This window comes from Juglans regia, chromosome 6, assembly GCF_001411555.2.
Source record: "Juglans regia cultivar Chandler chromosome 6, Walnut 2.0, whole genome shotgun sequence".
Classification (NCBI taxonomy): domain Eukaryota; kingdom Viridiplantae; phylum Streptophyta; class Magnoliopsida; order Fagales; family Juglandaceae; genus Juglans; species Juglans regia.
This window is the reverse complement of record NC_049906.1, coordinates 38,266,420-38,288,879: the sequence shown is the minus strand read 5'-3', so window position 1 is coordinate 38,288,879 and position 22,460 is coordinate 38,266,420. Positions and strand designations below refer to the sequence as shown.

At 31.8% G+C, this 22,460-nt stretch overlaps 1 protein-coding gene across 3 annotated transcripts; it reads right to left on the bottom strand.

Annotated features, from left to right (window-relative positions):
• Nucleotides 1-120: 120 nt before the first annotated feature.
• LOC108982202 lies at nucleotides 121-5,111 on the bottom strand. 3 transcript variants are annotated; one of them, XR_001994672.2, is made up of 4 exons: nucleotides 4,891-5,111; nucleotides 3,080-3,127; nucleotides 2,845-2,917; nucleotides 121-577 (listed from the first exon to the last, which is right to left on the bottom strand). XR_001994672.2 is itself a non-coding variant. In XM_018953511.2 (4 exons), the coding sequence occupies exons 1-4, from the start codon at nucleotides 4,355-4,357 to the stop codon at nucleotides 392-394; spliced, it is 855 nt and encodes a 284-aa protein (XP_018809056.1). In that variant the 5' UTR covers nucleotides 4,358-4,877; the 3' UTR covers nucleotides 121-391. The 3 variants fall into 3 exon arrangements, 1 of the variants encoding a protein (XP_018809056.1); XR_001994673.2 differs by lacking the exon at nucleotides 4,891-5,111 and adding an exon at nucleotides 3,463-4,873; XM_018953511.2 differs by lacking the exon at nucleotides 4,891-5,111 and adding an exon at nucleotides 3,810-4,877.
• Between the last annotated feature and the right edge of the window lie 17,349 nt (nucleotides 5,112-22,460).

The window sequence follows — 22,460 nt, the reverse complement described above, 5'->3', positions numbered from 1 at the left end:
CATCAGTGGCATCCATAATATTTGCAATATATATATATGAGGCCAGTCTAATCATTTAATTCAATAAGATGATCAGAACATGAAGCCATTAATTTAGACAAGAGCCTGTTCAGAATTTAATTAACCCTTGATCATCTGATCCTCGATCAATTGTAATGTAAAGAAAACGTACGTACGATACAATTTAAGGGCTGAATCCAAATTAAACATACATGATTAATTGCTGAATAAAACATAGGTATATGTACATGAATACTAGATATGATCATTAACTACTGATATTGATCATGATCAAGCGACAGGATCGAACATTAACAAAGGCAGGCAGGCATGCATGCATGCAAGGAACCTAGCTAGCTAGCTAATTAAGCAGCTGATGATGATCAGTTCATTAATATGATCTTCTTTCATAATGTAAAGACATCAAATGTTTTGAAGACATGTCAAGGGAGTAGTCCTCAAGTGACAATATTGTTGAATTTACAGATTCTAACAGTCTAGGAACCCAAACTGCATCCCTTACTTCTTTCAAGGTTTGTGTATGCAACAAATTCTGCCCCATGCAGGATATATCAATCTGCAGTTATAAATAATTCCATATCAGTACCAAGCAATGACAACAGATATATATATATATATATATTAATACACAAATGAATAAGCATGCATGAATGAGTACTAATATTAGGAATAATTGTAGCTAGCTAAGTACTGCATGTTTCCAATTCAAGTGGCCACAATTTTCAACAGGTTTTAAGGTACACTTCAATACCAATTAATTAATTGCATTCTATAATTTTCTCACTTTAATCCTGTCTTGATAAAACATGATTTAGATTGGACCTGCATGCATCATGCTCGTCTAATATGTGCATTTCTTTTTATGAAATTTGCTTCACTGATGATCTGAACATGAAAAATGATAAACACACAACACTTTTTACAACACTTTCTACAACAATGTTTTAAAAGGAGGGATATTTTTGTAAAATACCTTATAAAACTAACATCACTTTACAAAAATACCCTTATTTTATAACATGTGTTGTGAAAAGTGTGGTACAAAGTGTTGTGTGTTTATCACTACTCTCTGAACATACAGTCTTAACATGTTCATATATATAGAGGCGCCGTACTACGGTCACTTACAGCATGAAATTAATGAAATAGCAGAATATATAAGAGAGGTAGTGGGTCATGTTATGCAGGCATGAAGGCTGGCTGACTTCATTTATGCCGTTGGAATCATTGGATGAACAAAGAGACAGAAGTGATCATGAGGTGTGATCAATCAACTCATTCCTTTTCTAACATATTGCAACTGAAATCATGAAAAGTTTTTCTTTTTTTTCAGATTTCGGCTGATCACATGAATGCTAATTCATCATATATTTTGATAGTCGTGATTTACGGTATCCTAGGAAACACCAGTACTACTCATGTTCTTTAATTTCCCTTTTCTCACCTTTTCGTGATCAACTTATGCAATTAAGGATTCTATTCAACAGATTTATAGCATCAATCCACCTAAAAGACCAAAATTATAAGCAAAATACCAGATAATTAATACTGTAAATATTGCCTGAAAACATTTGGTAAAGGAAAATACTTTAAATATAAAGGGATATTATACAAAAGTAAACTCACAAACTTAAGTGATTTTGATATAGTACGTCAGATTGTAAAATTATTTTTATTATAAAGTAAATCTAATGGATTTCATGAAACCACATCGATCAGTTTGTGAGTTTACTTTGTGGCATGTTTTTGTGTCTGTAACCGTTCTCTTTCATAAAAGCTAGCCAAGGGATTCGACCATGTAAAGGCATATGGTGGATCAACGAGTACTTCTGGGCCTAGATATACATTAATTATAAGCAATATTTATGAAATAAAGTCGATCATAGAGTCAATTAATCTTCTCCAATCAGTAATTATAATTAGTATGTATGCCTTAATTGGCCATTGGGCAATAATATTTGCTTAAAAGTAATTAAAAAAGTTGTACGTATTGGGTGAGCTTCAAACGATATATAGGATTCTTCTACTCCACAGACAAAAGATATATAAAAAGGCAACTTCAAACATATGAATGACACACCTCTAATAAAATAAAATAATCTGAAATCGGAGGCAAAAGAACTTAGTTAAAAGGATCTAATTATATAGGATTCCGAATCCTGATCTTTTCATTAGTAAATTAATTATTTAAGGTCAGCTTAGTCTCCATATTTGCAAGCCGCATGCTGAACTCTCAGAAACCCTGGCCAAAAACCTGAAAACATGCGTCTTACAACTGCTGAACTAGTTGTAGCTTTCCATACATTTTCAGAAAACCAAGAGACTGAAATCACCGCTTCTCTTTAAGTAAGATGAAGCTAAGATATGAACCATTAAGAGCAGATCAGGCCCCTGTGTGGGTACTGTTTGTGTGCTCATGTGTTTGAGTGAGTATGAACTGGCTGCCTAGCTACTAACCAAATGACGGCCAAATGCTCATGTGTAAACAGTGAATCGACCTGAGAAGCATGTCAGGGGACACCGTGGCCACGCCAGGACTATATATATAAGTTCACACTGCCCATTCATTCGTCAAAACCCTTAACTTTCCATTAAAAAAAAAAAAAAAAGGGTAGATTTGCATGGGGATATATGGCCAGGGCCTGCACCGTCTACAAAGACAGGTAGCATTCACTCTACAGGCCAGACCCACGTAATGAGAGCACTAGCTTGTCAACTCACTAAAACAACAATCACTTTCATGCATGCTTTGCTTTCATTATCTTAGTCATTATTAGAAATATGACGAATACAATCGGCGAGAGAGAGAGAGAGAGAAGTTACCTCCGCCTCGTTGGAGAGACCAAGCTTTGTAACCAGGTACTTTTTAACCATGAAAACCGTCACGTTCTCGTCCCTTCCATTCAAACCAGAAAAAAGAAGGTTGCCAGGAAAAACCAAAAACGAAAAGTAACGTCAGCTTTTATTTTCCACTCATTGCACTGAACACCATCATTAGGTAAGAAGAAAAAACGTGACGTTGATATGATCATGTATGATTCTAACGTGCACCACTTACTTCACTCTAATATACGCCTTTGGTATTTGAGGCAACGCTTCCCCATCCCTGCTCATGACAACAGATAAAACACAAGCCAATTACCAAAACCAAAGCAAATATTGAGAGAGAGAGAGAGAGAGAGAGAGAGCGAGCGCGAGTGAGACACAGCATGCAGCTAGCGGCAGAATCATTAAAGTACTTAATTAATTTTTCTAAACTCTGCCGTATTTAGAAAAAGAAAAACCTTGTTTTTAACTCTTTTATTTTTGTGTTTGCAATTTTCAATGCTGACAGAGAGTACTAACACACCATATATTTTCGAAAAACAACAGAATCAAAAGAGTTAATTAATAAACCATAACTGAAGAGTGTATGTTCAGTTCAAGACATCTTAAACCTACCCCGAAGTAGGTAGGTATGCATGTCTGTACTGTATGCCAGATCAGAGAGTAACATGATGAAATGAAAGAAAATGAAGAGAAAGATGATAAGAAGATATGAAGAGTGGGTTCCGATAACCCGATCGAGGATATATATATTAATCGGCACATGTACATGATGCTAATCTATACTCAACAAATTAGAGTGTTTGAAGAGGAAAGAGAGAGAGAGAGAGAGAGAGACCCACCACCTCACTGGAAAGAAAGTCACGAGAAAACAAGAAAAAGAGGCCGGGTAGGGGTGGAATAAAAGAAGACTTATTATACTGGTGCTAATGATGGGTATGAGGAAAAACGTGCTCACTCACCGGTTAGTTGAGGAGCGGAGGGAAAACCACAAGCCAGAATGGGGTCTTCTGGTGAAGTAATTATGAGAATCATTGGGAACCGGCATTTGCAAGTCATGCAGGCCAAGTAGGGCACCAGCTGGATCCGAGTGCCATGGCCATGATGGCTGCACTACACCATTATAATGATCCTCATCGTTATCATAGTACTGATTATAATGATAACAATGATCTGGCCACACCAAGTCCTGATAATTACTAATAGACGGCGCCAGTAAACCCACATGCCTGACACCCTCGTTTTCAAACCCTAAACCTAAACCAGACCGTAACTCTAACCCTAATCCTAACCCTATCTGCTGGTTGGTTTGCAAGGGTAGTGAAGAAGAAGAAGATGCTGCTGCTGATGTTAGATGGCCTGAAACTGGGTTTGATCTTTGCTCAGCTTCCACTTTCCTGCAACCTGTTCCAAAGCCTAAGCCTAACCCGAGCTCAAGCCAGTCTCCTCCTTCATCTTCTCCTGCTTTTAGCTTGTAATCTTGGTTGGATTTGTGAGAAGAAGAGGCCATTGAGTGGATAGACCTAGATACTTTATGGGGGCGATCTGTTTGGTAAAAGATGAAAGGCGAAGGGTATGGTCCGACTCTTTATGGAACGGCATACTTTTCCACTGTTCACAGCCAACCCCATACACTCAAACCCATGTAGTATCTAACAAACAAACCCTATTTCTATCTTTATTTTCCCCCCATCTTTCTTGAGGAAAAAAAAAAAAAAAGTGAACAAAATTCTAGTTTGCTTTCCTTTCTATTTTCTTTTTGCCACTTTGGGGTCTCGGGATTGAAAACCAAAACACGGAATTATAGAGAGAGGGGGGTAGGAGCTGATCCGAGCCTCGCTCTTTTCCGAGGCACATAATGCCCTGTGTATGTTCTGTTCTTTCTTACGTTCTTACTTTGCATCCGAACAGTCGAAGAACTAGGACTTTGTTGTTAGTTTCTACAGCTACACGCTACCCACAGGGCAAGGGGGGGAGGGAGACTTTAAAAAAGAAAAAAGATGGATTGGATATGAAAAGGAGAGCAAATGATTTTTATAGCACCTGTGGAGGTTGTAAGCGTGTTGCTGCTCTTTTGTACGAATCAAGCTCTCTGCATCGATCCATTCAAACACTATCGCTTCCCTTTCGCTGTCCCTATTGTCCCTCTGCAGACTAGTCAGTACGTAGAGGGTTTCTCACATTCTCGCAAGTCAGCAACAGGATGGAGTAATTGAAAGGGAAAGAAAGAGTGCGACTCTGTTTAGGGTTTAGACACCATAGGTTCTGAGAATTATCACTCCATTCCATTCCAAAAGCTAGCCTAAGGGTATTAGTATTGTATTTATTATTTTTATTTTAAAATTTAATAAAAAGTATATATTTTTTATAAATTAAAAATTTCTCTATCCATATTTTTATATTAGATTAATTATTAGATTTAATAAAATAATAATATAATATTATTTTATTTTATTAATAATAATATTTTTAATTTTTTTTTTCATATTTTATAATTACACTAACTATATATTAATTAATAATTTAATTTGATACTTAAATTATTATTTCTTAACTTAAATATATAAAATAATAGTTATAGAGTGTGAATAATGAGTCTTCAAATTTAAAGATGAAGAGAAATGTATTGTAACTAAAAGCTTGACATTTGAGCATATAGTGAATCTAATATCAGGATTTTAAAGCTAAAATTATTAAATTTTGAAGATTGGACTCATTTGATGAGTACAATACTAGTGCTGTAAGAGCTTGGAATCTGCTTAATATATATATATAAATATATGTAATTTTTTCTTAAAAAAAAAAGGGTTTTGCACCACAAATTATTAGGATTTTTGTACCTTACACTTATTTGGGGTCTTAGATAAGACATAAAATTTTCATCTGATCTCATTTTATCTCATCTTATTTTTTTCTTAAACATAATTTAAATACAAAATTTTCAAATTAATCATTACAATTTTTTCAAACTTTCAAATAAAAAATAATTCAAACTTTTTCAAATACCGAAATAAAAATAATATTATAAAACTATATTCTTATAATATTTTAATTTTATAATATTTTTTATTCAATTTTTTTTTCTCTCCTTTCCCAAAATTCAAAAAATACTCAACTCAAAATATATCCCTACTATTCATAAACTATCTTACTACTATTCACAAAATTTTCATCACATCTCAAATTATTAAAACTTATCAAAAATTGATACTTACATCTAATTAATTGATTTATGACTGATTAAAAATTTGAGAGTGCATATTGTTTCCTTAGTATGATAATATGAACCAAGCAGCAAAAATGTTTTAGCTATATTAATGTAAATGGATGCAGGTCTATCCTTTTCTTTGTTTAATATTTACGAATAGCTGAATTAATATTCAAACGAGTTCGAATTCTGCTTCACTTTTATAAAATAGATTAATTTTATTATATTTTATAATTTTATTTACAATTTTTAATAAATCAGTTTTGACTTTTTGTAATAGTTTTATAAAGTTTATATACATATTTATCAATCAAGTAACATTTGTAGTATTAAGAACATGAGTTCCTCTAATCTCAATAAATATTAAAAATATTCTCATTATAAATATAGAAATAGTACTAAAAAAAATAATGAATATGAAATTCAGTTGGTTGGAAATTATAAGTACCAATCCAAACTTTTATATGAATTATATCATTTAATATTGGATTATAATCTTATATTCACGAAAGCTTGTTCAATACATGAATCGAGCCAAATTACAAAACTGATCTCAGATGGCTTGTCGAGTACTAGTCTATTTGATATCAGTTCTGCTGGGTACAAGCGGGGTGTGCAAGCGGCAGGTAATCGGCAGTTTATTCGGTCTTTACGTGGAATAAAAAAATAAAATAGAGTAAAAAGTAAAAAAATAAAAATAAGATCTCTCTCTTTCTCTCTCTTTTTTCTTCCCATGGCAATACTTTGCAGCATTCGAAAATTGTTCCATCTCACACACTTGCACTCATAGAACTAGTCCAAAAGTCTAAACCCAGAATCAAGGAAAGTTAGAGAAACTTCATAGATTCAAATCGAGAGCTCTTTCACACTTTTCTTCTTGTAAAAGCAACGACGATGCTCCACAAATCTGGCCAATATTATATCATCACCCAAGATACTAGACACCTCGTTGCTCCACTCCCCATCGTTCTTCCCCTTACTCTTCCTATTTTGGTTCAAATTACGCAACTTCTTTAGCACCAAATTCTTCACAAGCTTTGATTTTAGTATAGCACTCCGACTACGTAGATTCCCACATACCGATACGTGAACATCTTCCATATGTTCCTCAACCTCGTTTTCCTTATTCAAACACCCCCATCTCTTGTCATGACTAAGAAATTAAAGCTCTGGTCCGACAATAACAATCACCTCTTCATTCGTAATACAATAAGTTCCTACGATTTGAGTTTCAGGAACCGAAGAGTTCTTCAAGTTCAATTTGTTCCCAGTAATCTCTTTGGCCACAATAGTCTCTTCCTCCCTATCAAGACAAACCTTAGAAATTTTAATATTCTTCAATAACAACACGAACTTTTCAATCCAAACAAGTTGCGTAACCCTCTGGAGAAAAGATTCCAAGGTCTCTTTCGCAGAAGCATCAAGTTTCAAAAAACGAATCATACTTGGCAAAAATAAGCGTAAACACGGACATGGTAAAACCAAGGGCAAGCCTTTTGGTACTCATCACCAATACCAAAACCACCATCACCACCACGAAAACCACTCGAGACTAATCGCAATGATTTTCACACGGACACTCGATACCTTCATCTTCGCTACGATGATCTTCCTCCTTGATTTCATTCCACGGCACTGGATCATTGTCTATGCCAAAGCTAGGCAACCCATAAAGTGTCAAATCATCTGGAACCAAAATGGAGAGAGAGAGAGAGAGAGAGAGAGAGAGAGAGAGAGAGAGAGAGAGAGAGAGAGAGAGAAATTAGGTAAAAGTAAAAAGTTAAAACGGTACGTTTTTAATTTTTTCCACGTCAGACATTTGCCCTGTGCTTGCACCAGCCGACTGCTTATAGCATTTTTCATTTTATATACAGTCGTACTTCTCTGTCATGCATGTTTTGACCCCTAGTCTTTTGTTAGGCGTATGAGTTTCATGCATAGCCATAGGTGCATCATGTAATGCCAAGTTTGGATTGCAAGAACATTCCATCTTATCTTAATATTGAAATACTACAAATACAAATATTTTTTAATTTCAAATTTTTATCAATTTTTTCATCTAATCGTTACAATTTTTTCAAATTTATAAACAAAACACAAAAAATAATTCAATTTTTTCAAATACCAAAACAAAAATAATATTAAAAAAATATTATAACAATATTATAACTTTATAATATTTTTTTTTCTCTCATTTGCTAAAACCCCAAAAGATATCTTAATTCAAACTATTTTATTACTATTCAAAAACTATTTTATTATTATTCACATATCATCTCATCGAATATTCAAACCATGCCTAAATCTCACAATTTACTTTCTTCCGAAGATTTTAGGGCTTGTTTAGAAATAGATCTCATTCCAAAATTCTCATCTCATCTCATCTTCTTCTCAAACATAATTCAAATACAAGATTTTCAAACTTATTACAACTTTTTCAAACTAATCATTACAACTTTATAAAAATTTTAAACAAAAAATAAAAAACAATTCAACTTTTTAAAATCTCTAAACAAAAATTATATGAATAAATTATATTCTAACAATATTTTAATTTTATAATATTTTTTATTCAATTTTTTCTTTCTCATTTTCCAAAATCTAAGAAATACTCAACTCAAACTATCTCATTACTATTCACAAATTATCTTATTACTATTTATAAAATTATCTCTAAAGGAGTCCTAACTTGTCAATTAGTTTTTTTTTTTTTTTTTTCCTTTTATCTCAAGAACTATTGTCATAATTAATTGCATGCGGATGAATGATATACGCCAATCTGCAATCTGCGGCCCCTCTTCTAAGCGATTGCTAGATCAAATGCGCTCTCTCTCTCTCTCTCTCCAGAGCACTAATGTTTGCTTCTCTAATAACAAACAATAATATCCTTGACTTTGGTCTATATATATATATATATATATATATATATTTATATATAATGTGCCACCACATTCGAATCCGGCCTTTTTGTATAGTTCACAACTGAATTCGAAGCCAAATCTTTCTTGCTACAAGAGCCACCAGCACAAGAAAATGGCCCTCATCATATGATCAACATTTCTGGATTTTCCTATATATTGCAGACAGTCCATGGCAACATCTTTTGTTGAAGGCCAGACATCGCCACATGATGAGGATGTGATACATGATGCATCATGATCTCCCTTCCCAGCTTTCACATGCATATATAACTTTTTATCAATACGTAATACTCCGCGCGCTTTAAAAGATTTTCTCTGTTTGCATGGCAGTAGTACCATATAATTCCCAAGTGTTCCATAAGAACATGATTTTCACATCGCCACGTTATCCTCATACGTACTCCATGCTGTCACTGATTAACAAAATCGGTGGCTGTTTTCGGTGGCCTTCATCTGTGGATTAAGCATTATCCATATAGGAATAGCTAGCAGCTTGAACAATATCTTTAGCTTTTTAGATAAAAACTGATCTTTACCAGCAAATATATATATATATATATATATATATATATATATATGCGACAAGAAGTACTTTTTCTTCCATTTATTCAACCTACTCGAAATTATCTCCTTTGTGATTTTATACCATAAAAGTTGTCACAACATTATGTGGAAGATCATGCACCCACATGGGAGACAATCCACGATGACTTTAGCTCTTTAATTAAGTGGATTGTTTGAAATTATCGGTTGCTCACAACATGCAATAACTTGAATATTATGATATAATAAAATTTGTAAATAATATATCATATATCTATGTATCATGTCTTATGACAGATTCGAGAGATCTAACCGATGCATATGATCTAATCTAATTAAGATTAAACAATTAATCTTTTGGTATAAGCTAAGATTATATAAGTTGTTGTTTTGAGGGTATATATAGGCCGAAATGAAGAACTTAGAGCACCAGTATTGGTTTCTCTATATGCATATTCAAAATCACATCTTTTAAAGATTGATTTTGCATATCAAGAAAAACTCTCACATTAGATTATACATTTTTTAACTAAATAATAAGAAAATATTATTATTTTAAATTTTTTTTCTTAAAATTATTATTTTTTATATATTTTACATTTAGTATCACGTGCTCAAAAAATACAAATTTCATATATCTAAATATTATCAATTTCATATACTAAAATGACTAATTTTATCAATAAATATTAATATGTATTAAAAAATATTTTGTATCATGCATCAACTAAATACAAATTTCATATATTAAAATTATCTTAATATAAATTTTATAAAGTTAATTTTAATGAGTAAGAGAAAAAAATATTAAAAAAAATATTTAAAAAGTAAATAGTATTTCTTTAAATTTAAAAAAATATTATTTATGATTATGTAAAAATTTAAAAATGTATAAATTAATATAAATAAATTTAAAAATATATTGTATAAATATAAAAATAAAGATAAAAGATGAATAAGCCATTAGTGCTCTTGATTATTAATTTGTAGAGAGCACAGTCAATTCAGGGGAAGTACGGGTCATGTGAGACAGACACAGTATTTATTATTGAATCGAAAGGGCAAAGCAAAGTACGTAACACCTGCGCCCATATATCGCGTGTTGTATAAACGATCTGGAAATCATAATCCACTGTTGATCACCGACAGCATGCAATAAAAGCACCTTTAGATCGATATATACATACTTAATTTATATAGTTTCAGAAATTAGTCATATCAACCAAAAGTGGTACGCATTAGAAAATAAAATAAGATGAAATGATACAATTTCTCAATCAAAAAAACCTAATTGATGGATATATATATATATATATATATGTTACTTTCAATCGGTCCCTGTTTTAATAATAGTCTAATGTCTCGTTAGTTTTTATAATTATTCTCATCTTATTTTATTTCATTATTTCATCTCATCATTATAATTTTTTTAAATTTTTATACAAAATATAATAAACAATTCAATTTTTTTAAATTTTAAAATAAAAATAATATTAAAAAAATAATATTTTGTTTAACTTTTAATAAAATATCTCATCTCATCTGAAATCATAACTAACCAAACATAACTTAAGGTTACGTTTGGTTGCAAGACTCATCTGAGTTCAGTTTAATTTTAAACTGAGCCTAACATTTAAACATTCAACTCTCAAATTACTAAACACATCTCAACTCAAAATCTCTTAACTTACACGTGAGATCCACCATTAATATTTTTTTAATTTAACACATCTTTATACTTATGATCCATAATCTTTTTTAATTTTTTATAAAAAATATTAAATTTATCTTAATATTTAAACACATTATAAATTTAATTTAGATAAATTCTATATAACTCCTACCGCTACTTAATTTACCATTATTCATAAACAAATTAACTCATTTCATCATCCTTACGCAGCCTATAAAGTTTTTGGGTTTTCAAAGCTAAATTATTCATTCATATTGCTGCATGGTGTGGGGGCATGCATGCTAGCTAGCTGCCTGTTAGAATCATTCGAAGTGACCGCCCTAGCTAACCTATAAATATATGGTCTCCTCATGATCTAGGACGTTACTTTTCCTTGTTACTACTATATATATATATAAATATATGTTCGTCTTCCCGGATCGAGTTTGATTCTTACTAATTGGTATCCGTCACTGACGTTCGGTCGACGGATCATGATCTTCTGATCGCTTTTGTTCTCAAAAGTTAAGAAACTTTTTAAAGCTTTGATCAGTACTACAGCTACTACTACTTTAACATGATATAATATACATTAAGAAACATTAACGTCCCTAAATTATTTTTTAATTGGAGCCACATGCATGCAGCAACCAAAAATAAAACATCACTTCTCCAAAAGTAGTCGGTACCCTATAGCTAGCTAGCTAGCTGTGAGAAAAAATATCATCAACATGCTAGCTAGCTAGCTAATTGTGTAAAAACTGTACGTTATAAATATGCATGGGATGCATATAGGGATATTCATCATGATCATGATCTACTAATTACTTGAAATCCCTTTTTTTTTTTTTTCATTCAAGATATTTAAGATTTTCCTCCAAATTAATATATATATTGTTAAATATCAATTTAATTGTGAATCGTAGCTCCTCAACAATATTAGATAGCTGCTTCAAATATCAAGCTTGTCTCTTACAGTCACTTTTATTATTTGTTTATCTCCTGAAGCTTCTCCTATAAAAAGAGATCATATTGTAAACGAAATAGTATCTGTGAGACATAAAAGAGGGTCATTCGTAGAGATATAAATAATCTTATTGGAGTTTATATATTTGTTACAAATACTTTGAAATCTATTGTTTTCGCTACAGTAGATGTAGACAAATTATCGAACCACTTATATGAGATTCGATACAACATATATGGGGTCTTTTATTATTCTATTAATTAATTTGACTTAGTTTTAAACAGTCATTACATGCTATATATCTAAGTTATATGGAGACCGATTTTTAACTAATTATTTATGAGAAAAATATATTTATTTTAACAAAAAATAATTATTTTTATAAAAAATAATTGATCATAAATAAAAAAGATTTTTTGTAGTGAGAAGCCTAGCTATAATATTTAACGATGCCCATCTAATTCAAACATGCAATTAATATATATTTTATGAGTACGTAAAAAGATTATCATTCATTCATTAATTAAGCGTCTACATGATCATCTTTGAGGTAATAATGCAACCGCAATAATAATGCCAACGACGAAGTCGCCATGATAATGATGCCTAGGGAAAAATAAACACTAGGAGAAAGTGACAAGAAAAAAAAAAAGAAAAAGAAATAAGAAATAATAGTACGTATGAAGATTTCAACAATATCCATGTTTGGTGGGGGATCTGCGACCGTATGTGCCAGCCACTGAACTTTGGGGCATGTTTTTTTTTTTCCTTTTAAACGGAATATAAAGTGTTGGCCTTTCTTCTATAATCATAGAAGTGCACGTCATAATTCACTAAAATATAGCAAGATATATTATAAAAAGAAAAGGCTAACAAAATTATCTAACAACAAAAGTATATATTATTGGGTTTGTGGAGTCTGTTTATTTGTTGTGGCGGCCCACAATGATTCATTATTATTTTTTAATATATTTTAAATATTTTTGTTATTGTTTTTTACTCAACAAGCACTAAAACAGAAAATTTGCTCGACTTTCAATTTGAGAGAAGATCAAACAAAAAGTTCGGTCGATAGTAGGCTCGAGTGAAGCTCAAATAGAGGGTTCACTCGACAATCACTTGAGCGAAAACTAGATAGAGTTCACTTAATGCGTGCTTGACACTCTGCTCGAGCAAATATTGTAAAAAAATGAAAATTAAAGTTTCTGCCGTGTAACCTTATAAATATGCTTATTTTATACAATATGACTATTTTTGAACAGTGAGAAATTGTCCCAAAAGTGTATATTGTGATTCCTTAACATAATAAAATCCTCTGCAATTTTATGAACGTAGTAGCTTCATGAACGTAGGCACGTTGCCGAATCACATAAATTTGTATCGTGTGATTGATTGTTTGATTATTTATTATTTACTTTTACTTTATTGTCATTTTTTTTCGCAAAATATACGTAACAAAAGTATGTTAACATCCTCCCTCAATTTTTGGGATCAACATGCTAGCTATATATAGTTGGAATAAGGTCAACTGCTAATCAGCTGGAAGATCCTAATTGTTTGCTCTCTACATATCAATTTCTAGACTGAAACAAATCAATACCTTAGAGACTATGTGATTGTGTTTACTTTCAGACCAAGTGTATGTTAATGCATTCTTCACGTATAAACTTAATAGAAACATATACTGGTTTGTAAAAACCAAACCATTTCTATCCAATTCTTTCAATAAGAACTTAGACGCTTGTGTTTGATGAGAACTATTCTGAGTCCGAGTACATGGACACACCATGCATATATACTAATAGAGTTATGTTATACAACCTCTCCATTGTAGCACAATCTCCACACACAATTTACGTGTATTTTTTTTTATAAAAAAAATCAAACGTGCGTTTTAACATTTGCAGTAAATCAAAATCTTGGCATTTTCCCCCACTCACTCACCCCCCTCCCCCTAGCATTCTCACCCCAACTCGGTTCTCTTCCGTACGCCTTCGTCGCATGGTCCGCGGTGTTGCTTCTCATCGTTCATCTTTCGAACTGCATCATTAGTGGCCGCCGACAATGGTCTATTTAGAAAGAAGGGTTTGTGTTTTCCACTCTTTCTCTCCATTCTGTTTCCATTTCCTAGCATCTCGTATCTAGTATGTTTTTGTGTTTCTATTTCCGTATCTCGTATCTATCTAACTACTGTAAATTGCTTTCATTAATTTGCCTAACCCCATGACTGCGAGAAGGTGAAAAGAAAGAGATGTTTGCTTTCATTAATATGCATAATGTTGCTTCATGGGTGAAGAATGAGGAGAAGAGTTTCCTTACAGAGAAGGGAGAGTGAGGATTGAGGAGTGAGGACTGAGAGAGAAGGGCAGCCCGTGACGTGGGCGACGAACCGGATTCGCCAGGTTAGGTGTGTGGTGTGTGACACGGTGATAGGCAGACTAGAGGTTGAGTATAATTTCTTATACTAATATAGTAATGTCAAAATGGGTAAATGAAGACTAGGCGCGAAACTACGAAAATCAGTTAATATATATAACATATGTAGCAAATGATTTGGGAAAAATGTGAAAGATTTACATTAATATTGACTTCATCAAAACTATTTTTAAAATTTGATAAAAAGTATATATTTTTCATAAATATAAAATCTTCATAACTATAATCCCATATTAGATTAGTCAAAATAATAATATAATATTATTTTTTTAATAATAATATTTTTATTTTATTTTTTTATATTTTATAATTATACTAACTATATGTTAATTAATAATTTAATTTGATATTTAAATTATTATTTCTCAACTAATTATTTTTCTTCAACCTAATTAATCTTAATTAGTACTTAAATCGTGATGACATTAATTTGAAAGTTGGAGAAAGTGGTTTTCTAATAAAATAATGGAAATATATCATAAACAATATATTTTTAAATATAAAAATAAAAATAAATATACTATAGCTCAAAATTGAAATTGGGTAGCTGACAGAATCCAATGCACGTATCTAAGTAGCTCACAGAATTAAAGTCAAACTTTCTTGAAAAATGACTATTATCACTTGATGGATCTATAACAAAACCCTGAAGATACGGAGGATCAGACAAATCTCATGATCATGTTGAGTCACGTACGTACAAGACCCTCGCCCTTGATCGAGATCTACAAAAACTGTACGTAGTATATATATAAAGATTTGCTAGATATATAGCAGAGATCATGTGCACGTACACATGCAAATTCTATATAAGCACGTACAAGAATAAATTATAGATATATATATCTCCAACACGTACATACAACTTAGACGTGACTACTAGGAAGTTGTTAATCACAAAAATTAGCAGGTCCATTATCATCATCGTCGACATCATCTCATAGCCCAAAAAAATAAGACATTTAGCACCTATTTGGATTTGAAATTCATCTCAATTCATCATTATAATTTTTTTAAATTCTCATGTAAAATATAATAAACAATTCAACTTTTTCAAATTTTAAAATAATAATAATAATAAAAAATAATATGATGATAATATTTTATTCAATTCATCTAAAACTATTTTAACTTATCTTAACTCATCTTTAAATCCAAACAGAGATTGTTGGCTTCCTCTCATAATTTATAAAATTAATTTATCTATTAATGACAGTTTCATCAAGTATTAATAATCAATTTCCATTTTCATTTATTTCCCAGGCCCATTGATCAAATAATCTGAGTTTTATTTTACCAACAGGCCGTCTTGGGCCCTTCCAATTTTTTTAAAATAATCCTCATCCCAAGATGCAGATACAAATACCCAAAACAACGCTTGATCTCCCCACTACCCCTTATAAAATTTCTAAAATCTTAATCTCCTAAATTTTGAAACATTTAGAAATTTTTTCATCTCATCTCATCTTATTATTATAATTTTTTTAAAATTTTTATATAAAATATAATAAACAATTTAACTTTTTCAAATCTTAAAATAATAATAATAATATTAAAAATAATAATGTAATAATATTTTATTCAACTTTCATCTAAAACTATCTAATCTCATCTCACTATCCAAACCGGGCCTAAAACAAAAATGGGTCTGGATCAAGAATAAGTCAATAATTATAATTGTCTAATAACTCTTTTGGTATGGCCTGTTAAAAGCAGAACAATTTTGGAACATAGAAAATGACCCCTCTTGATCTATGAATATATATATATATATATATATATATATATATGAAAAATGCTAAATGTACTTAAAGAAAAACTTACTTCTTCATATGTCAGTTATTGATATGTTGAAAATCATGTAATTTGAAATTTAAAATTTAAATTTCCAAAGAAAACTAATAAAATGAATCTTGTAAGTACTCATATATATATATATATATATATACACACACACATGTATACATATGTATATATAAGTACATGCTATGTGATCTGCTCAAATATTGGACATAGGCGGCCATGTATACCTTATTATAAGTACATGATCATCACGAGCAGTAGGAAGGTTTGGATAAGGAATGGTCTAATTTTAAATGTTTGTGTTCTCTATTTCAAATTGCCTAATTCCATGGGCGCAGTAAGTGTCACTTTCGAAGCGGATCATAAGGATTCTTTCTATTTTAAAAAACAAAACATCTTATTATATATAATTAAGTACCCCCAATTGATCTTATCTCTTTCACCAAGATTAGAAATATATAAATATGTTACGTACAAGACAACTTAAGTGACACGTTCGTCGGTAAGTAGATCAGTTTGGACGTCGTTGCACTTTTATGTAATTATATATATATATATATATATATATACATATAAATATATATTTATATGTATTGCCATATTGGGTTGAAGGCAGAAAAAGGAGCTAAGCTGTCCTATTGGTTACACATGCAATAGGATCCATAAACAAAAAAAGAAACACCGTTACAAAAAAATTACTTATTTGTAACATGTTATTTCTAAAAAAAATAATTATTTTTTATTAAAATGAATTTATTTTTATCGTAAATAGTCGTTATCATTACAAATGATCCGTCACAAATACTTGTTGATCTTAGGTACTGTATGCATCTATGGTTGCAATTAATTACTTGACCATTTTGTCATATATAGTTAGTCTTGCACTCGTGATCATCATGCTCATGATGTCAAGATCATATATATATATATATATATATATGAAGTCCCTAGTCATGTTTCCCATAAATTTATTAAAAATTGTAATTAATATTTTGAGGAAACCGATCACCCTGGTTAATAACTTGATTGGAAGAGTTATGATTTTAAATAAAAGTGCATACTAGGGTGAAATAGTGCAGATAATTAAAGTGTGCAAGGGCCTATGCTACATAAATTAATAAGAACAAAATGATCAGTAATGCAGCTGATATCAGACATGAGAAGATCATCATGATAAACATCATTTGAAACATGTTTTTTCAATATTTTTCTTAGTGATCATAAAATGTCTGCACTTCTAGATCACTTTCGAGAGGCGCTGTAAACGTCCTTAAGTTTCTGCATAAAGAGAACAAGGATTGATCATCTGGATCTTTGGATGATCTACCAGTAAGCTGATCTATTTCAGGTGGCAAAACTTGGACCGAATCTGGATCATTGAAACGTGCTTTTTAGTTTTTGTAAATTAGGAAATTAATGAAAAGCACAAAGTGGGTCATGATATGGGTGCTACCCGCATGGTGAGCGGAGGGTCCTCCCCACCCCCGGCCCGGCCAGCACCATGTGGGGGTGGGGTGGAAGAGGGCGGGGTAGCGGGGGGCGGGCCCTTGCTGCCCACCCCTAGGTCAGGATACTAACATTAATGACACTTTTTAATGGTTCTAAACGTGGCTCGTTTGTTTTCACAATATATCTTATCTAATTATTATAATTTTTTTAAATTTCTATACAAAATAAAATAAACAATTCAATTTTTTTAAATTCCAAAACAATAATATTATTAAAAATATATATTTTAACAATATTTTATTCAAATTTCATTTACCTCATCTCATTTCATTTGCAAAAATAAACGAGTCTCGTTTGGTTACACAGATCATGAGATGAGATGTGATGAGATGAAAGTTGAAAGTTGAATAAAATATTATTATAATATAATTTTTAATATAATTTTAATTTTAAAATTTGAAAAAGTTGAATTGTTTATTGTATTTTGTATTGAAGTTTGATAAAGTTGTAATGATCATTGATCCCGTTTAGATTCAGAGTTGATTTCAACTCATCTAATCTAATCTTATATCATCTAATTATTACAATTTTTTTAAATTTTAATACAAAATATAATAAATAATTTAATTTTTTTAAATATCAAAATTTTAATAGTATTTTATTTAACTTTCAACTCTTATCTCATATCATCTCAAATTACTATGATCCAAATCTCACATAAACGAGATGAGAAGAGATAAGTTTGTAAAACTAAATCCAGTACTTAATTATAAATAGATAAAGAGTATGTTTCTCTTTTAATAAATTGAACTTTTTGTCCCATCCCGCGTACAGTTGAGTTTGTCTTGCATCAACATGAAATTCATGAGTCAACACGTAACAGTTCGATGTGAGTTCGAGAGAGAGAAATTACTTGGTAACAAAAGGGTCATTGTCGTTGCAACTTGCAATGACGTACGGCTTACTTTTTAATATTATCATCAAGGTTTTCTTCAATGACTCCTGTTCTGTTTGTACCTACGAAGGGATTAGGCATCTAGCTTCTACGCCAAATTGCATAAATATATATATATATATATATATATATATATATAATGGTCATTGGCTGATCAAGATGATGATGATCAAGATCAATTTAATATTATTACCATAGAAATGAAATATTCAGACGTTGCTTAATTGATTTGAATGGAATTCATGCATGTAAAAGTACTCCCACACCCCACCATGTGGGAATCCAATAAAGTTTGGAGTCATGCAGGATAGGATGCTTCTAATTTTCCAGTCAAGCTGGTGCACATGCATGTCATGTCATGTCATGATATGTATTAATCAGCATTACCATTGGCTCTTTGGATTTTGAACGAGTCTGAATTTCGTCTCACAGAAATTAGTTCTTGGATGAAGGACTTGGTCTTGATGAATTTGTTTTGCATGGAATTATTGATCTCTTTAATTTGGGTAGAAAAATCGGCTGGTGTTAGATCTGAAACTGCCAAGCATATGCTAATTGGCTTGCTGTCTGTATCACTTTTGAGTCTTTGACTACTGGTTTGGTTACATAAAATTAAACTATCTCATCTCGTATAATCATTACAATTTTATCAAATTCTCATATAAAATATAATAAACAATTCATCTTTTTCAAAATTTAAAATAAAAATAATATTTTATTCAATTTTTAACAAAACATCTCATTTCGACTCATCTGAACTGCGTAACTAAACGATGCAATTCTCTTAACATAGGCTTTATATATGTAAATTATAATCATTGGGATAACAAGTACTGGAAAAGAGTGATTTAGGTAAAAAGTTTATCACCCAAGCATGATTGAAGCCCAGTTTCTGAACTTCACAAAAAGATAAAAAAAAAAAAAAAGGAGCTAAAAGTGCAGAAATGGCTGATCTGCAAGTACCTCTGCTATAATATTATCTTAACATGTTGTGATGCTGCCTATATCAATCCAATCTAGGGTTTCTCCCACCTTGCAGGAGCATTCCCGATATTAAATTCTTATATATGTCGCTTGCAACATTAGTATATAAGAGAGCTAACACCTGCAATTTTGCCTATAATTTTTTTTCCTCAAGTTCCTAGCTATAAGCAACCAAGCTACCATGAAGGGCATCTAATCTCACTTGCTAATCGTTGGCAAAATTCAATAAAAAGAGAAATTACTAAGCGATTAGGTATCTATCATATATAGATCGATAGAAAAAGCCTTAATTTACAAATATTCCTCGATCCTAAACAAAAACTAAGCTCTTCTGATTAAGATCTCTTTAATTTGAAGCTATGATATTCATGATGATGATCATCAAGAAACTGCAACCCCATGAGGAGTGCGATTTTTATTCATCAAGCAAAACCTGCTAGGCTTGGGCTGGAAATTCCTCCTCCTCTGGAGATCATGGCTGGAGGGCTTGATTATATGGAGGAGTAAGGCTCTCAATGAATTTGCCTTTGCAATCACAGCCACCTCCCACCGAATAGGTGAAGAAACACGTCGACTGGTGGCAGCCCTGTGGGGATGACAGCTCCGGTGAAAACTGCACCGGAATGAGCCTGGATGCGTGGTGGGTGCACACAAGCATGTCCTGGTTGTGGCCTGTGACGTCGTCCTAATCGGATGTGGAGCTACATTTTTTGAGGCCATGGAATGGTTCAACTCCTAAGAATCTGGTGTGAATGTGGACTTCTCTCTCTCTCTCTCTCTTTGTGTGGCGAATTAAACTATCTAGTGGGAGAAGGACATTTTATACCTTCTTTTGGTTCGTAATTCCGTTAATGACCTTTCTTCCATAGCTGTATATAGACTTAAATCATTGGGCAAATCGGTCTATATATGACTCGATGTGAACGATTACCAAAGTTTATATTTTTTTGGAGTGTTTATACGAAATTGCCTGGAAAACACCAAGAAAGTTACTTTTTATGTAAAGTAGATATAATACATCATATAAAATCACATTAATTTATAAGTTTACTTTTGTATAATCTTTTTTGTATCTATAATAATTTATATATATATATATATATGTATGGGGAGGAAAGGACTCTAGAAATTGGCAATGTGGTCCAAATGACAATGACATGTACACCAACTTAACAAGGAAGGTCAAGGTTCCCTCTTGCTGTCTATCAAAGAACTCGCCCACAACGTGCGTTGGGGATACGTTTTAGGCAGGTACGACCTGTCAAATATCAAAACCCCTATTGAAATGCAACATACAAAACAGAATATGTAGGACAAGATGTATAATATGTTATAAATAGTAATACGCGTGCGTGAGATTATATGAAAGAGTATATACGTGGTTGTACATATTTCCTGTGTCTCTGCACCAGCCCCTTGATTGGTCCCTGTTCATGAGTGCAGTAATTTCTTAAGACGACAATCACCAAGGATACCAGAAAGGCCGGTAATGGGGCCGTTTTCTTTATGGGGTAGGTCTTATTTTTTCAAAGTTCATATTTATTCAATTATTTTAAAAAAATTATACGATATTTGTGCAATTCATGACTGCAAATATTATTTATCTGATTTCTGGATTGCTTTCTAGTCATTGAGGTGCCTATGTCGTTTGGATTTGAAGATGCGTTGAGATGGATTGTGAATAGTAATGAGATTTATGAGTTAAAATTGTTGAATAATAATAAATAGTAATCAGATTAATTGAAATGAACCATGAATACAAATTAGGCTTAAGTGATATATTGACCTTCTCTTCTGGGTTAGACTTGGAGTATACAGTGCTCTCACTGAACCTTCTGAGATCTCAATGATTTCAAAGGTAGTAAAGTCAGCATGAGATTTTTTTTTTTTTTGGGGAGGGGGAAGAAACCTGCTAGTTGCATGTCCTTCTCACGGATGAAGATAATGAATGACAGCTTACCAACCTTGACATTTTGTATGTAGACACATACGTATACTTGTTCATGGTTTTACAGCCTCACCAAAATTTTACAAAGGGTTAGTAGCGTAAGTGAATGATTACTATAAAACTAATATCATCTATCATGCTTAATTAATTAATTAATTAATTAATGCTATCTGTTGGTTTCAGCTTGTACTTAACTCCAATCTTGATGCTCTGAAATTTTCTGGGATATATGGAGCTTTTGCCCCAAAGCCTAAGCAATTTTATTCACTTAATAGATGTGTAGGTAAGAAGAATCCATGATTACTTCCAACTTTGCTTAAACGAGCCAGCCGGCCTGCAAGCAACGCAACCTGATAATCAAGATTATAGTCAGATCCCCCCCATACGTTAAGATATTTTTTGTTGCTTCAATCGAAAGATTAACAAGATCGATCAGCTTATCTATTATGACGAATCAAATCCTAGATTCACAATACTCACCCGATTCAAACACAGCATTATATGCAATGAATGCGCCAATTCTTGCTTCTCTTACAAGGAAAACTCACAGGAACTCATCTAAGAACTGAAATTCAGATTGTTCTAATATTATCGGTAGTTGGGACACTAGAAAATGTAATATCTGCTAGTACAATCAAATAAATACCATCGAGTGCAATGACCTCTGCTTCAAGTTTATTACAAGAGTTGCAACAAAGATGTCAAATATTAAGAGAAATGATAGTAG

Excerpts from the sequence above, each read along its gene's own strand:
- LOC108982202 (XM_018953511.2), bottom strand. The coding sequence starts at position 4,357 with ATGGCCTCTTCTTCTCACAAATCCAACCAAGATTACAAGCTAAAAGCA. Across the intron at positions 2,918-3,079 it reads AAGGCGTATATTAGAGTGAA|GGACGAGAACGTGACGGTTT; the intron begins GTAAGTGGTGCA and ends TTTGAATGGAAG. Across the intron at positions 578-2,844 it reads GTCTCTCCAACGAGGCGGAG|ATTGATATATCCTGCATGGG; the intron begins GTAACTTCTCTC and ends TTATAACTGCAG.